Below are 18,369 nucleotides of genomic sequence, written 5' to 3'. Positions count from 1 at the left end.
GTATTACTAAATGTATTGCCACCGGGGCCCGCCAGTATAACTGCTTACTGACTGTACAGTAACGTTACTGCATGATTGTAGCGGGTTTACTAGCGCATTAGTTCTATTAGCTATGCTGACTATGACGTTACTTTAGCTAATATGCTGACAATGATGTCGGCTGTGTGCAGAGGTTTGGCTTGGAACGTTTTTTTTCTTGGTCACATACAGCTGATGTGTTTTGTGTTTAATTCCACAAGCAAATGGAAGAGGTGAGAGGAAGAGAGTTGCGAGAATGAATACAACGTGGCAGCTATGAAAGTAAACTGTGTTTACGCGTGATCAGGGGTATTCATTCCGCCGATTCTGTTGAAAAACACTTCTTAAACAGAATCAAATGGAACAAAAGGTGGATAAACATACCTGAATTTGTCCAAAATAAACTCTTGTTTGCAACTGTTGGACTAATGATTACACCCTATATCAGCTAGACGCAGGGAAGAGTGTGCAAGGCGATATTGAATGTCACTGTCTATCTACCTACGTTGTAAACTTTCATTCATACGTTGTAGCAACCTCATGATGGGTATAGGTCAAATTGAAGTATCATGTAGTAGCCTTAACCTATCGCTGTTGCATTTCAGGATATGGTTGTTCACTTTTACACACCGCATAACCCCCTAATGTTATTCTCTAAGCTGTTTGAGATCCATGTAAATCATGTTTACCCTCTGACAAAACAAATCACATCATCGTGTCATCAAACTAACATTTTTATCAAAACGCACTTCACCAAACATCTTCAAATAACGACACAAAAATGTACATCAAATGATTGGCTGGTCAAGTAACGGCAGGAGCGTTGGGCCAGTAACAGCAAGTTCTGTGGTTTGAATACCCGAGCTGACAAGGTGAAAACATCTGTCAATGTGCCATTGAGCAATGCACTTAACCCTAACTTTCTCCAGGGGCACTGTACTACTATGCTGTATATGATGATAACACTTTTTTTTTTACACAGTAAGACATCAAGTATGGTTGATATCAAGTAAAATAAGAAAATAAAAACATACAAACAAACAATCCCAACAATCCTCAAATGAACTAGCCATAACAGGAAGGCACTGCGTAATAATCATTTGGTGGGTGCTTATATTTGTTCTATTTCACACATGTACAAGTGTGTATTAATACACGTGTGAATTGGAAATGTGGTTTTTGCATCCACCCTCGGAGAGTGGGATCATAGCTAGGGTCTGCCATTATCAACAGCAAACCTGGTGCAATTAGGGTTAAGTGCCTTGCTCAAGAGCACATCGACAGATTTTTCACCTTGTCAGCTCGGGATTCGACTAGAGACCCTTTGGTTACTGGCCCAACGCTCTAACCTAGACTACCTAACACCCCTACCACATGAAAGTATACTCATAAAAACGCTATTACCCCTGTCAACTGCTGGAAGTCCATTATGTTTACCAGGGTTGTGTTCATTAGGTACCAAACAGAAAAATGCAGATTGTAGCGGGGAGGGACTACCTAGACTTGGGCATAAGAAATGCTAATTGTTGGTCCTTGATTATTCTTTGAGTTCAAACAAAGAGCGCTGAATACTAAATTAAATATACATTGGTTGAGAATTTTCAGTTGGTTCACATGGAAAACAAACAATAACCACCTGATAGCTCCTGAAATCATCTGGTATGACGATGCCCATACAAAAAGTATGGTAATATAAACAATCTATTTATAGAATTGCCCAAACAAGGAACAAAAGAGAGAAAAGAGAAAGGCGGTGGAGGTGGAAAGTGTTCAGCAGACCCTGATATCCTCCCTGGGGCACGTTCAGCAGACCACAACATTTAGGAACTTTCCGATAGAAATGTACAACATAGAACAAACATGCCTTTCCGAACTCGTTTACTGAGGAATCATGTTGGCTATTTATGGCATTTCTATTTGCAACTTTCAACAACGTTTGGCACCTGAACGTGGCCCTGGGTAGTAGTCTTGGTTGATTGACAGCAGAGTTAACCAGTTAGAGGCTCTGAGAACGGTTCAGTGCACCAAGGTGATGGACTAACAGCCAATCCCCTGGCACCTTTGGACTGATACTCGTCTGGGACTCCCAGTGTTCTATCTCATGAGGCGTTGCAGAGTCGGGCACAGAGCAGAGCAGTGTGGTGTTGGAGGTGTCACCCTGGAGACGAGTCACCCTCTCTGTCACGTACACAGAGGTTGTTTCCTCAGTGTCCTCATAATTCAGCCTAATGCTGTTTCTTCTGTGTCTCTGTGATATCCGCTGTGTCTCTGTAATGCTCTATTTGGTCTTGATTCCCTCGAAACCACAGAACTTCCAGCGTTTCTCCAGGCTGGCACCCACCCCTGTCAGCTCCTGTCTGAAGGTACAGGGCAGCCGACCCAGTAGAGCCCCCACCTGTCCGGTGTTTATCTGAAACACACACACACACACACACTATAAATACACATTTGATACATACACTGACACACATCCACAGATACAATCACAATACAAACGTAACACACAGATTTGATACACCACTCCTACAAACTCAAAGAGCCCCACATCTCAGATGAACTGATCTGAGTGACACGACGCCAACACCAACACAATACTGATCACAAGATGATTGCATACAAGGCCAACCCCCCCCCCCTTTTGGCAAATCTGACCATGACCTCATCTTGTTGCTCTCCTCATATAGGCAGTAACTAAAACAGGAAACGCCTGTGCTATCTATTGCTGGTCTGACCAATCGGATTCCATGCTTCAAGATTGCTTCGATCACATGGACTGGGATATGTTCTGGGTTGCCTCAGATAATAACATTGACGTACAGTATACTCTGACTCGGTGAGCGAGTTTATAAGGAAGTGTATAGGAGATGTTGTACACACTGTGACTATTAACACCTTCCCTAACCAGAAACCATGGATTGATGGCATAATTCACGCAAAACTGAAAACACATACCATCACATTTAATCATGGCAAGGTGACTGGAAATATGGCCGAATATAAACAGTGTAGTTATTCCCTCAGTAAGGCAATCAATCAAGCAAAGTGTCAGTGTAGAGACAAAGTGGAGTCGCAATTCAAAGGCTCAAACACGAGACGTATGTTGCAGGGTCCACAGACAATCTCAGATTACAAAAAGAAAACCAGCCCGTCGCGGACATCGAGGTCTTGGCTGCCAGAGAAATTAAACAACTTCTTTGCACGCTTTGAGGACAATACAGTGCCACTGACGCGGCCTGCTACCAAAGACTGTAGTCTCTCTTTCTCCATGGCCGACGTGAGTAAAACATTTTAACGTGTTAACTCTCGCAAGGCTGCCAGCCCAGACTGCATCTCTAGTCTTGTCCTTAGAGCATGCACAGACCAGCTGGCTGGTGTGTTTACGGACATATTAAATCAATCCCTATCCCAGTCTGCTGTCCCCACATGCTTCAAGATGGGCACCATTGTTCCTGTTCCCAAGAAAGCTAAGGTAACTGAACTAAATGACTATCGCCCTGTAGCACTCACTTCTGTCATCATGAAGTGCTTTGAGAGACTAGTCAAGGACCATATCACCTCCACCCTACCTGACACTCTAGACCCACTTCAATTTGCTTACCGCCCCAATAGGTCCACAGACGATGCAATCGCCAACACACTGCACATTGCCCTATCCCATCTGGACAAGAGGAATACCTATGTAAGAATGCTGTTCATTGACTACAGCTCAGCATTCAATACCATAGTACCCTCCAAACACATCATTAAGCTTGAGACGCTGGGTCTTGACCCCGCCCTGTGCAACTGGTTCCTGGACCTCCTGACGGGCCGCCCCAAGGTGGTGAAGGTAGGAAACAACATCTCGACTCTGCTGATCCTCAACACTGGGGTCCCACAAGGGTGCGTTCTCAGCCCCCTTCTGTACTCCCTATTCACCCACGACTGCGATGCCATGCACACCTCCAACTCAATCATGAAGTTTGCAGACTACACAACAGTGTTAGGCTTGATTACCAACAACAACGAGACAGCCTACAGGGAGGAGGTGAGAGCCCTCGGAATGTGGTGTCAGGAAAATAACTTCTCACTCAATGTCAGCAAAACAAAATAGATGATCGTGGACTTCAGGAAACAGCAAAGGGAGCACCCCCCTATCCACATTGACGGGACAGCAGTGGAGGAGGTGGAAAGTTTTAAGTTCCTCAGTGTACATATCACAGACAAACTGAAATGGTCCACGCACACAGACAGTGTGGTGAAGAAGGTGCCACTACAATTCTTCAACCTCAGGAGGCTGAAAGAATTTGGCTTGTCACCAAAAACCCTCACTAGCTTTTACAGGTGCACAATTGAGAGCATCCTGTCGGGCTGTATCACCGACTGGTATGGGAACTGCACCACCCACAACTGCAAGGCTCTCCAGAGGGTGGTGCGGTCTGCACAATGCTTCACATGGGTCATATTACCAGCCCTCCAGGACACCTACAACACCCGATGTCACAGGAAGGCAAAAAAGATAATCAGGGACAATAACCACCCGAGCCACTGCATGTTCACCCTGCTTCTGTCCAGAAGGCGAGGTCAGTACAGGTGCATCAACGCTGGGACAGAGAGATTGAATATTAGCTTCTATCTCAAGGTAATTAGATTGTTAAACAACCACCACTACCACAGAGAGGCAGCTGCCTACCTACAGCTGGCCACTTTAATAAATGGAACACTAATCACTTTAATAATGCCACTTTAAGAATGTTTACATATCTCGCATTACTCATCTCATATGTATATTATGTAAACTATATCCTTCACTATCTATTGCATCTTAGCTGCTCTGTCACTGCTCATCCAAATATTGTATACTTATATATTCTTATCCCATTCCTTTACTAGATTGTGTGTATAAGGTTTTGTTGTGGAATTGTTAGATAATACCTGTTAGATACTGCTGCACTGTTGGATCTAGAAACATTTCAAAAGCATTTCGCTACACTCGCAATAACATCTGGTAACCATGTGTATGTGACCAATAACATTTGATTTGATTTGACAAACCTACACCTACAGTTGAAGTCAGAAGTTTACATACACTTAGGTTGGAATCATTAAAACTCGTTTTCAACCAATCCACAAATTTCTTGTTAAAAAAACAATAGTTTTGGCAAGTTGGTTAGGACATCTACTTTGTGCATGACACAAGTCATTTTTCCAAAAATAGTTTACAGACAGATTATTTCACTTATAATTCATGGTATCACATTTCCAGTGGGTCAGAAGTTACATTACACTAAGTTGACTGTGCCTTTAAACAGCTTGGAAAATTCCAGAAAATGATGTGATGGCTTTAGAAGCTTCTGGTAGGCTAATTGACCTCATTTGAGTCCATTGGAGGTGTATCTGTGGATGTATTTCAAGGCCTACCTTCAAACTCAGTGCCTCTTTGCTTGACATCATGGGAAAATCAAGAGAAATCAGTCAAGACCTCAGAAAAAGAAATGTAGACCTCCACAGGTCTGGTTCATCCATGGGAGCAATTTCCAAATGTCTGAAGGTACCACGTTCATCTGTACAAACAATAGTATGCAAGTAAAACACCATGGGACCACGCAGCCATCATACCGCTCAGGAAGGAGATGCATTCTGTCTCCTAAAGATGAACGTACTTTGGTGCGAAAAGTGCAAATCAATCCCAGAACAACAGCAAAGGACCTTGTGAAGATTCTGGAGGAAACTGGTACAAAAGTTTCTATATCCACAGTAAAACAAGTCCTATATCGACATAACCTGAAAGGCCCCTCAGCAAGGAAGAAGCCACTGCTCCAAACCCGCCATAAAAAAAGCCAGACTACGGTTTGCAACTGCACATGGGTACAAAGATCGTACTTTTGGAGAAATGTCCTCTGATCTGATGAAACAAAAATAGAACTGTTTGGCCATAATGACCATCATTATGTTTGGAGGGAAAAGGGGGAGGCTTGCAAGCCGAAGAACACCATTCCAACCGTAAAGCACGGGGGTGGCAGCATCATGTTGTGGGGGCGCTTTACTGCAGGAGGGACTGGTGCACTTCACAAAATAGATGGCATCATGAGGTAGGAAAATGATGCGGATATATTGAAGCAACATCTCAAGGCATCAGTCAGGAGGTTAAAGCTTGCTCGCAAAGCGAGTCTTCCAAATGGACAATGACCCCAAGCATACTTCCAAAGTCGTGGCAAAATGGTATAAGGACAACAAAGTCAAGGTATTGGAGTGGCCATCACAAATTCCTGACCTCAATCCCATAGAAAATGTGTGGGCAGAACTGAAAAAGTGTGTGCGAGCAAGGAGGCCCACAAACCTGACACAGTTACACCAACTCTGTCAAGAGGAATGGGCCAAAATCCACCCAACTTCTTGTGGGAAGCTTGTGGAAGGCCACCCATTAATGTTTGACCCAAGTTAAACAATTTAAAGGCAATGCTACCAAATACTAATTGAGTGTATGTACACTTCTTACCCACTGGGAATGTGATGAAAGAAACAAAAGCTGAAATAAATAATTCTCTCTACTATTATTCTGACATTTCACATTCTTAAAATAAAGTGGTGATCCTAACTGACCTAAGACAGGGAATTTTTACTATGTCAGGAATTGTGAAAAACTGAGTTTAAATGTATTTGGCTAAGGTGTATGTAAACTTCTGACTTCAACTATACATATGCAATAGCATCAAACTAGGATATAGTGTCACTTTAAAAAGGTGAGATTACACAAAACAATGACAGCAGGAAGCACTGTATCATTGTATACGGAGAAAAAACATTTGTAAGTACCAGATGGGTAAAACCCTGTCAGTATGTATTAAACACTATATCATGAAGATGTCAATGGTGTGTCATCTTTAACAATATAGTAGTGAATCATGAACACAGTAGATAAGTAGAGTGTAATGTAGTTAGTGGAGAATCCAGCGATGACTGTTGACAAAAATCTGTGGTCTTGTTGTGTGGTGTTACAGAGAAGCAGCGGGGGAACAAACACACCCTCAGACCTTAATGTAAAACAAAAAACTGAGAAAAAGGAATGAGTCAGTGTGTTGATAAGTGCAGAGAGGTTGTAAAAATTGTCTTTCCTCGGTTGCAACACACAGTACCGAGTTCTAAACTGCCTCTGAAAGCAATGTCAGCACAAGAACTGTTCATCGGGAGATTCATGAAATGGGTTTCCATGGCCGAGCAGCCGCATACAAGCCTGAGATCACAATGTGCAATGTGAAGTGACAACTGGAGTGGTGTGACTCTCGCCGCCATTGGACTCTGAAGCCGTGGAAACGCATTTTCTGGAGTGATGTATCACACTTCACCATCTGACAGTCCGACGGACTAATCTAGATTTGGGAGAAGCTAGGAGAACGCTACCTGCCGAATGCATAGGGCCAACTGTAAAGTTGTTGGAGGAGATTTAATGATCTGGGGCTGTTTTTCATAGTTCGGGCTAGGCCCCTTAGTCCAGTGAAGGGAAATCTTAATGCTACAGCATACATTCAAGATAATTCTGTTTTTCCAAATGTGTGGCAGTTTGGGGAAGGTCTTGGGGAAGGTAGCGCTCCCCTGTTTGGGGAAGGTCCGTTCCTGTTTCAGCATGCCAATGCCCCCGTGCACAAAGCAAGTTCCATACAGAAATGGTTTGTCGAGATTGGTGTGGAAGAACTTGACTGGCCTGCACAGAGCCCTGACCTCAACCCCATCAAACACCTTTGGGATGAATTGCAACGATGACTGCGAGCTAGGCCTAATCAACCAACGTCAGTGTCTGACCTCACAAATGCTCTCGTCGCTGAATCAAATCAAGTTCCTGTAGCAATGTTCCAACATCTAGTGGATAGTCTTCCCAGAACAGCGGAGGCTGTTATAACAGCAAAATGAGGACCAACTCCATATTAATGCCCATGATATTGGAATGAGATGTTCGACGAGCAGGTATCCACATACTTTTGGTAAAGTAGTGTATAAGAGTGCCTCCTCATGGAGGTGGCAGTAAGAGGAGTCATGCCTGAGGGCTTCATCATAGAGGTGACAGTAAGAGTAATCATGTCTGAGGGCCTCCACATTGAGGTAACAGTAAGAGGAGTCATGTCTGAGGTCCTCATCATGGAGGTAGCAGTAAGAGTAGTCATATCCGAGGGCCTCCTCATGGAGGTGGCAGTAAGAGTAGTCATATCTGAGGGCCTCCACATTGAGGTAACAGTAAGAGGAGTCATGTCTGAGGTCTTCATCGTGGAGGTAGCAGTAAGAGTAGTCATGTCTGAGGGCCTCCTCATGGAGGTAGCAGTAAGAGTAGTCATGTCTGAGGGCCTCATCATGGAGGTAGTAGTAAGAGTAGTCATGTCTGAGGGCCTCATCATGGAGGTAGTAGTAAGAGTAGTCCTGTCTGAGGGCCTCCTCATGGAGGTAGCAGTAAGAGTAGTCATGTCTGAGGTCCTCGTCATGGAGCGGGCAGTAAGAGTAGTCATGTCTGAGAGTCTCCTCATGGAGGCAGTAGTAAGAGTAGTCATGTCTGAGGGCCTCCTCATGGAGGTAGCAGTAAGAGTGGCCATATAGTATATCTGAAGGCCTCCTTGCGGAGGTGTCAGTGAGTGTAGTGGTCATATGTGAAGGAGAGAAAAGACCAGAATCAATCTGACAGTCGAGAGCAGAGGAGTGCTGAGATCCCAGAAAGGCCCCTGAGGAGCCCGACGTGGAGACGGGTGTTTTAGCAAAGTGTCAGAATAAATAAAACCACACTGCTTCGTCAGGGAGAGACAGGAAGGATCCAGATGTAACAGGTCTCAGTGTCCAGGGAAATCACACTGAGACACTTCCACAAGAGCATTGGGATAATAGAGATATCCTATATTAATGGCTATAGTACTGTAGCACTGGGAGATACAGAGATATCCTATATTCATGTCTATAGTACTGTAACACTGAGAGATACAGAAATATCCTATATTCATGTCTATAGTACTGTACCACTGAGAGATACAGAGATATCCTACATTAATGTCTATAGTACTGTAGCACTGGTGGATGCAGATGGATATCCTATATTCATGTCTATAGTACTGTAGCATTGGGAGATACAGAGATAAATAATATAATCATGTCTATTGTACTGTAGCTATGGGAGCTACAGGGCGGCAGGGTAGCCTAGTGGTTAGAGCATTGGACTAGTACCCGGAAGGTTGCAAGTTCAAATCCCTGAGCTGACAAGGTACAAATCTGTCATTCTGCCCCTGAACAGGCAGTTAACCCACTGTTCCTAGGCCGTCATTGAAAATAAGAATTTGTTCTTAACTGACTTGCCTAGTTAAATAAAGGTAAAAAAAATAAAAAAAATAGAGATACAGTTGAAGTCGGAAGTTTACATACACTTAGGTTGGAGTCATTAAAACTAGTTTTTCAACCACTCCACAAATTTCTTGTTAAAAAACAATAGTTTTGGCAAGTCGGTTAGGATATCTACTTCGTGCATGACACAAGTAATTTTTCCAATAATTGTTTACAGACAGATTATTTCACTTATAATTCACAGTATCACAATTCCAGTGGGTCAGAGGTTTACATACACTAAGTTAACTGTGCCTTTAAACAGCTTGGAAAATTCCAGAAAATTATGTCATGGCTTTAGAAGCTTCTGGTAGGCTAATTGACCTCATTTGAGTCAATTGGAGGTGTATCTGTGGATGTATTTCAAGGCCTACCTTCAAACTCAGTGCTTCTTTGCTTGACATCATGGGAAAATCAAGAGAAATTAGTCGAGACCTCAGAAAAAAAAGTAGACCTCCACAAGTCTGGTTCATCCATGGGAGCAATTTCCAAATGCCTGAAGGTAGCACGTTCATCTGTACAAACAATGGTACGCAAGTATAAACACCATGGGACCACGCAGCCGTCATATCACTCAGGAAGGAGAGATGAACGTACTTTGGTGCGAAAAGTGCAAATCAATCCCAGAACAACAGCAAAGAACAACAGCAAAGGACCTTGTGAAGATTCTGGAGGAAACAGGCACAAAAAGTATTTATATCTACAGTAAAACGAGTCCTATATCGACATAACCTGAAAGGCCGCTCAGCAAGGAAGAAGCCACTGCTCCAAAACAGCCATAACAAGGCCAGACTACGGTTTGCAACTGCACATGGGGACAAAGATCGTACTTTGGAGAAATGTCCTCTGGTCTGATGAAACAAAAATAGAACTGTTTGGCCATAATGACCATCATTATGTTTGGAGGAAAAAGGGGGAGGCTAGCAAGCCGGAGAACACCATCCCAACAGTGAAGCACGGGGGTGGCAGCATCATGTTGTGTGGGTGCTTTGCTGCAGGAGGGACTGGTGCACTTCACAAAGTAGATGGCATCATGAGGAAAAAATATGTGGATATATTGAAGCAACATATCAAGACATCAGTCAGGTAGTTAAAGCTTGGTCGCAAATGTGACTTACTTCCAGTTGTGGCAAAATGGCTTAAGGACAACAACGTCAAGGTATTGGAGTGGCCATCACAATGCCCTGACCTCAATCCTGACCTCCAGCCTGTAGAACATTTGTGGGCAGAACTGAAAAAGCCTGTATGAGCAAGGAGGCCTACAAACCTAACTCAGTTACACCAGCTCTGTCAAGAAGAATGGGCCAACTTATTCACCCAACTTCTTGTGGGAAGTTTGTGGAAAGCTACCCGAAATGTTTGACCCAAGTTAAACAATTTAAAGGCAATGCTACCAAATACTAATTGAGTGTATGTAAACTTCTGACCCACTGGGAATGTGATGAAAGAAATAAAAGCTGAAAGAAATAATTCTCTGCTATTATTCTGACATTTCACATTCTTAAAATAAAGTGGTCATCCTAACTGAGCTAAGATGAGGATTAAATATCAGGAATTGTGAAAACTGAGTTAAATGTATTTGTAAAATTCCAACTGTACATACTATATTCATGTATATAGTACTGAAGCACTGGGAGATACAGAGAGATATCCTTTCCTTGTGTCTACAGTACTGGAGCTCTGGGAGATAATAGGAAATAGCATACACTGTATCTGGAGGGAGTGAGAGGAGAGGAAAGTTAATGGCTTAGCATCAACCCCAACTCAAACCTGAAGCGGAGCCTGCATCAAGGGCCTGAAATTAGATGAGACTGCACAAGAAGACTTTGGCTGCACCATGGGACTCTGCCCGCACTAGGGGATTCAAGGCTGACTGAGCCAGGAGGCTCAAACTGCGCAGTGGGGCTCTGGCATACATCAGGCCCATATGTCAACCCAGTGGGGATGCTTAATCCGTGACATGGTGTGTGTGTTGGAGCGAGGAGACAGGACAGCTCGCTGTGTGTGTGTGTGTGTGTGTGTGTGTGTGTGTGTGTGTGTGTGTGTGTGTGTGTGTGTGTGCGCGTGGAGCAAGGTGCCAGGATGCCTCTATTTCTCAGCAGGTTGTGTGTGATGTGTGTGATAATGTATTGTAAGGGTGTTTTCGTACCTAGCCCTCATAAAAATAACCAATCTCAGGTTATTTAAAGTGGACTCTGGGGTAAAACAAGCAAAATAACTTCTCTTTGTGTTTACACTGCCCTAGCCTTTGAATGAGGACCCAACTCTACCCTCATGACCAAAAACACACATTGCTCTAAATGTCATAACCCTCTGAAGTCTTCAGTGGTCTTACAGTGGGGAAAAAAAGTATTTAGTCAGCCACCAATTGTGCAAGTTCTCCCACTTAAAAAGATGAGAGAGGCCTGTAATTTTCATCATAGGTATTCTTCAACTATGACAGACAAAATGAGGGGAAAAAATCCAGAAAATCACATTGTAGGATTTTTAATGAATTTATTTTCAAATTATGGTGAAAAATAAGTATTTGGTCAATAACAAAAGTTTATCTCAATACTTAGTTATATACCCTTTGTTGGCAATGACAGAGGTCAAACGTTTTCTGTAAGTCTTCACAAGGTTTTCACACACCGTTGCTGGTATTTTGGCCCATTCCTCCAAGCAGATCTCCTCTAGAGCAGTGATGTTTTGGGGCTGTTGCTGGGCAACATGGACTTTCAACTCCCTCCAAAGATTTTCTATGGGGTTGAGATCTGGAGACTGGCTAGGCCACTCCAGTACCTTGAAATGCTTCTTACGAAGCCAGTCCTTCATTGCCCGGGCGGTGTGTTTGGGATCATTGTCATGCTGAAAGACCCAGCCACGTTTTATCTTCAATGCCCTTCCTGATGGAAGGAGGTTTTCACTCAAAATCTCACGATACATGGCCACGTTCATTCTTTCGTTTACACGGATCAGTCGTTCTGGTCCCTTTGCAGAAAAACAGCCCCAAAGCATGATGTTTCCACCCCCATGCTTCACAGTAGGTATGGTGTTCTTTGGATGCAACTCAGCATTCTTTGTCCTCCAAACACGACGAGTTGAGTTTTTACCAAAAAGTTATATTTTGGTTTCATCTGACCATATGACATTCTCCCAATCTTCTTCTGGATCATCCAAATGCTCTCTAGCAAACTTCAGACGGGCCTGGACATGTACTGGCTTAAGCAGGGGGACACGTCTGGCACTGCAAGATTTGAATCCCTGGCGGCGTAGTGTGTTACTGATGGTAGGCTTTGTTACTTTGGTCCCAGCTCTCTGCAGGTCATTCACTAGGTCCCCCCGTGTGGTTCTGGGATTTTTGCTCACCGTTCTTGTGATCATTTTGACCCCACGGGGTGAGATCTTGCGTGGAGCCCCAGATCGAGGGAGATTATCAGTGGTCTTGTATGTCTTCCATTTCCTAATAATTGCTCCCACAGTTGATTTCTTCAAACCCATCTGCTTACCTATTGCAGATTCAGTCTTCCCAGCCTGGTGCAGGTCTACAATTTTGTTTCTGGTGTCCTTTGACAGCTCTTTGGTCTTGGCCATAGTGGAGTTTGGAGTGTGACTGTTTGAGGTTGTGGACAGGTGTCTTTTATAGCGCTTTAAGATGCTTCAGTTTGATCCTCCTGATGTAATGGAGGTGATGGAGGTAATTGGTCATTTAAAGATATCAGCAGCAGGTCATGATGAGATTGGTGCCTCTTTGGTGAAATCAGTGTCTTCCTCGATTACTGAGCCTCAAACGTATATCTTCACCTAATCTATGCAAACTGGTATTGTTCCTGAAGATTTGAAAATGACCGAAGTTATACCCCTCTATAAATCTGGGATCTTTAACAAATTATCGTCCAATATCTGCACCACCATGTTTTTCTAAAATTGTCACGACTCCCACCGAAGTTGGCTCCTCTTCCTGTTCGTGCGGCGCTCGGCGCTCGTCGTCGCCACTCTACTAGCCGCCACCGATCCCCTTTTCCTTTTCTGTTTGTTTGGTCTTATTGGTTGCACCTGTCTCTTATTTCGTTTCTTGATTCATGTCTATTTAAGCCTGTTAGGCCGCCTATTTTTGTGCGGGATTGTTTTTCTGTTAGTCAGGTTGTGTGTGTTGTGTTCCTGTCCGTTTGTGCCCTGTGTTGGGTTGGACTATTTTCTGTTGATTTTTCGCCCGTTGTTTTGGGCGTTGGTTTTGGGAATCCTAATAAAGTCGGTTTCCCCAGTATTCTCTGCTCTCTGCATTTGACTCTGCACCCACCACTCCAGGCGTTTGTGACAAAACTCCTAGAAAAATGGTGGATAAGAGAATGTTGAAACATTTAAATCAACACTGTATTCTATATGAGCACCAATAAGGTTTTCGTAAAACCTACTCCACAGATATGTCTCATCTGCAACTTGTGGATAAAAGCTTTACAGCCCTTGACAACAATGAATACGCTCTTGGAATCTTTTTAGATTTATCCAAAGCGTTTGACACGGTTGATCATGAAATATTACTCTCTAAATTGTATTATTAAGGTTTCCATGATTATATATATTATTTATTATATAATTATGTTTATGATAGAGAACAATGTGTTTATGCAAACGGCTGTGCATTTACCAGGGTCAAGTCATCCTGCAGTGTGCCACAGGGTTGTATAATTGGACCTTTGTTATTCCTAATTTATATCAATGACCTTGCTGCTGTGTCTTCTACCGTACTTCCCCTTCTCTTTGCTGATGACACCAATTTGATTTTATTGCACAAGAATGTTGGTTCACTAATTAATGAAGCCAACTCAGGTATGGCCACATCTTTGGAATGGTGTCAGATAAACAAATTATCTTTAAATGTGAAAAAATCTAACTTTATTGTATTCACTAGTAAGAATAAGAAATATTGTAAAAAAAAAAGAGCCAGAATCTAAATTGGTGGTAATGAAATGGAACAAGTCACATCCACTAGATTCCCCCGAGTTCTAGTTGATGAAAAGTAATCCTGGAAAGATCATATTCAATTTGTCATAAATATTAGTGGTTTGGTTCATCAGGCTTGCTTCCTAACTCTTTACTATAGCTTCATTTATCCATACCTCATTAACTATAATATTGTCTGGGATAGTACATAGGACTCCTACCAACACAAATTACTCATCATACAGCAAGACTTAACCACCACTTGTCATTACCTGGCTCCATCTACACCTTTGTTTAAAGAAACTCAATTTCTTGTCTATTTACGACATTCGTGTACGCCAAGTATGCACTTTCATCTACAAATACTCATTCTTAGACAGTTTATCTAAACCCTTCAATGGATTCTTCCAGGTTAATTCTGAAATCCATCTATTTAACATAAGACACTGCAATAACCTTCACCCTCCCCATTGCCGCACCTCACATAGTCAATTCTCTTTCAGATATACAGGTACCATACTCTGGAATTCTTATCTTCACATTGCCACAACCTCATCATCCCTAAATAACTTCAAGCGAACACTAGGGGTCAGCCTGACTACCCAATAATCCCAATAATATTTATTGTATAACTGATAGAACAAACTTTTTTGTGTATTTATGAGTAAAACCTAAAATCAAAAAACCTAATTTTGCGAGTTGACATAAGCTATTATGTGGTCCGAGTCCTCTTTGTATTCACATTGCTATGTTTAGAAAGGAATCAATATCTTTTCCCAACATTCTCTCAATGCACTCTGGATTTTTACAAGCACAAGCCATTCCATCAAAATATGTTATCTAACAGCTAGATATACACTACCGTTTGGCGCCACTTAGAAATGTCCTTGTTTTTTAAAGAAAAGCCATTTTTTTTGTCAATTAACATAACATCAAATTGATGAGAAATACAGTGTAGACATTGTTAATGTTGTAAATCCTTATTGTAGCTGAAAATGGTTGATCACTGGCAGCTTCATGTGTGGCTGTGTGTGTGTGTGTGTGTGTGTGTGTGTGTGTGTGTGTGTGTGTGTGTGTGTGTGTGTGTGTGTGTGTGTGTGTGTGTGTGTGTGTGTGTGTGAGAATGTGTATGTGTGTGTCAGTGTGTGTGTGCCAGCAGTACCTTGGTGTCCAGCTGCTGTAGGTAAGAGAAGATGTATTCGATGCTGGCTCCAAACGGGTGGACATGGAGGAACGTAGAGATGATCCCTGAGGAAGAACAAACAGAGACATCAATACAGCTGTCAATCAAACTGGAATACCATATTAACATGTAGTTTAATTCTCAAAAACTACAACCCTACAATCATATGTACAAACACCTCAATTCAGTCTGAGTGTTGATTTACCCATCTGTCCAAAATGAAAGCCAGCGAGAATATGCCATCCAATAGACATAAGAGTATCAAACTGTATTCTATTAACCTATAGCTAACATACAACTGACCTACAGCTAACCTAGCGCGTCATCTTCTATGCTCGGATAGGGCACGTATGCTCGGATACGCTTACCCGTGACATACAGTGCATTCGGAATGTATTCAGACCCCTTCACTTTCTCTACATTTTGTTACGTTACAGCCTTATACTAAAATGATTTAATTAAACAAAGTGATGACAAAGTGAATACAGGTTTTTAGAAAAATTAGCAAATATACAAAAAAAAACTGAAATACCAAAAATATTCAGAGCCTTTGCTATGAGACTCGAAAATTGAGCTCAGGTGCATCCTGTTTCCATTGATCATCCTTGAGATGTTTCTACAACTTGATTGGAGTCCATCTGTGGTAAATTCAACTGATTGGACATTATTTGAAAAGGCACACATCTGCTGTATAATATCCCACAGTTGACACTGCATGTCAGAGCAAAAACCAAGCCATGAGGTGGAAGGAATTGTCCGTAGCGCTCCGAGGCAGGATCGTGTCAAGGCAAAGATCTGGGGAAGGGTACCAAAAACTTTCTGCAGCATTGAAGGTTCCCCAAAACACAGTGGCCTCCATCATAGTTAAATGGAAGTTTGGAACCACCAAGACTCTTCTTAAAGCTGGCTGCTCGGCCAAACTGAGCAATCGGGGGAGAAGGGCCTTGGTCAGGGAGGTGACCAAGAACCTAATGGTCACTCTGACAGAGCTCCAGCATTCCTCTGTAGAGATGGGAGAACCTTCCAGGAGGACAACCATCTCTGCAGCACTCCACTAGGCCTTTATGGTAGAGTGGCCAGTTGGAAGACACCTCTCAGTAAAAGGCACATGGCAGCCCGCTTAGAGTTTTGCCAAAAGGCAGCTAAAGGACTCTCAGACCATGGGAAACCAGATTGTCTGGTCCAATGAAACCAAGATTGAACTCTTTGGCCTGAATGCCAAGCATCTGGAGGAAACCTGGCACCATCCCTAGAGTGACGCTTCACAAATCCTCAACTGGCCGCTTCATTAAATAGTACCAGCAAAACACCAGTCTCAACATCAGCATTGAACGGTAGTGTATATAAATGTAACATATTTGTTTATTTTTAAAAATATATATTAGCAAACATTTATAAAAACCTGCTTTTGCTTTGGCATTATGAGGTATTGTGTGTAGATTGATGAGGAAAAAACTGTAAAGTAATAAGTCTGTAGTGATAAAATGTGGAGGTCAAGGGATTTGAATACTTTCCGAATGCACTGTATTTAGTGATGCTTCGCCTAGAAGCCACTGATGCAGACCTTTGGAACATCTACATTTTAAAAAGTAGAATAAATATAGCCTACACCGTCACAATAAATCCATAATTTATTATACACAAGTCTAAAGAAACATGAAGAAAATGTAGTCTATTTCAGAAGAACAGAATAGCATGCTCTGAGTTGTCCTTATGTTAGGCCATGATATGGCTATGCCATATGGCTGTGGGCTACAATAGCTCATTTAGCAGAAAAGATTTGCCTAGAATTCCGTGGCATTATTTTGTATTATTTTATAGCATGAAGGTTGAACATAGCTGAATAAAATAGAAAGGATATTTTCTCCAAGTGATTTCCAAGGAAGTGCACACATGCGGATATACTGTTTTGAGTGGTGAACAAAGAAACAGGTTATATATACAACTTTAGTTGTGATACGAACACTGAGCTATATGTTTAGATATTTATACATTTTAAGGTTAAATGATGCGACTAAAGAGGATTTGACAAAAGTCGTATGAAAGGCATGAGCTCTGATTTGTTTCTTGCGCAGGCTGCACACACTTCATCAGTATCTCATTCACAATTTGACAAGCACTTGATAATATTCTCACCAGGCCTTGAATTTCTCAGTAGCATCCCCCTTTTGTGGCCATAATGCCCCCTAAAAAAATCCATTCCTTTTGCTGCCAAATTGGCCATTGTGCCCTTGGTGTCATGACTTCCGCCGAAGTCGGTCCCTCTCCTTGTTCGGGCGGTGTTCGGCAGTAGACATCACCGACTTTCTAGCCATCACTGATCCATTTTTCATTTTCCATTGTTTGTGTCATGTCTTTCTTCACACATGGTTCCAATCCCATCAATTACATGTTGTCTATTTAACCCTCTGTTTCTGCTCATGTTCTTATTGCAGATTGTTTTGATTGTATGTGATGTGCTATTTAGTGTTGGTGTGCGACGGGTTTTGTACCCACTTTGTTATTTTGTACATTTTGGTTGTTTTGGAGTTTTGTCAGCATTTAATAAACAACTCCGTTTACACCAAGTTCGTTCTCCTGCACCTGACTTCCCTGCCACCAACATGCACCCCTTACACTTGGGATGAATATAATAATTATATTATAATAATAATGAATAATTATAATTCCCATCTCAGCTAAGAAGACAGACACATGGGGGGGGCGCAACTGTCCATCTTATCGAATTTCGAGGTGCATATTGAAGATGTTATGCTATGTGACCAAAAGTATGCTCGTCAAACATCTCATTCCAAAATCATGGGCATTAATATGGAGTTGGTCCCACCTTTGCTGCTATAACAGCCTCCACTCTTCTGGGAAGGCTTTCCACTAGATGTTGCATCATTCCTGCAGGGACTTGCTTCCATTCAGCCACA

General features: G+C 42.4%; 1 protein-coding gene across 1 annotated transcript in view; it reads right to left on the bottom strand.

The window, feature by feature from the left end:
• Positions 1 to 1,302: 1,302 nt before the first annotated feature.
• The window catches only part of LOC112220536 (ecto-NOX disulfide-thiol exchanger 2), a 250,927-nt gene continuing 233,860 nt past the window's right edge, over positions 1,303 to 18,369 (bottom strand). The window contains 2 exon segments of the mRNA XM_042302850.1: positions 1,303 to 2,428; positions 15,431 to 15,516. Coding sequence (XP_042158784.1) covers positions 2,297 to 2,428; positions 15,431 to 15,516 — 218 coding nt within the window. The 3' untranslated portion in view covers positions 1,303 to 2,296.

This window comes from Oncorhynchus tshawytscha, linkage group LG21 (assembly GCF_018296145.1).
Source record: "Oncorhynchus tshawytscha isolate Ot180627B linkage group LG21, Otsh_v2.0, whole genome shotgun sequence".
In the NCBI taxonomy this organism is placed as follows: Eukaryota; Metazoa; Chordata; class Actinopteri; order Salmoniformes; family Salmonidae; genus Oncorhynchus; species Oncorhynchus tshawytscha.
Note: the sequence above shows the minus strand (reverse complement) of the source record. Positions and strands in the feature narration are given on the sequence as shown.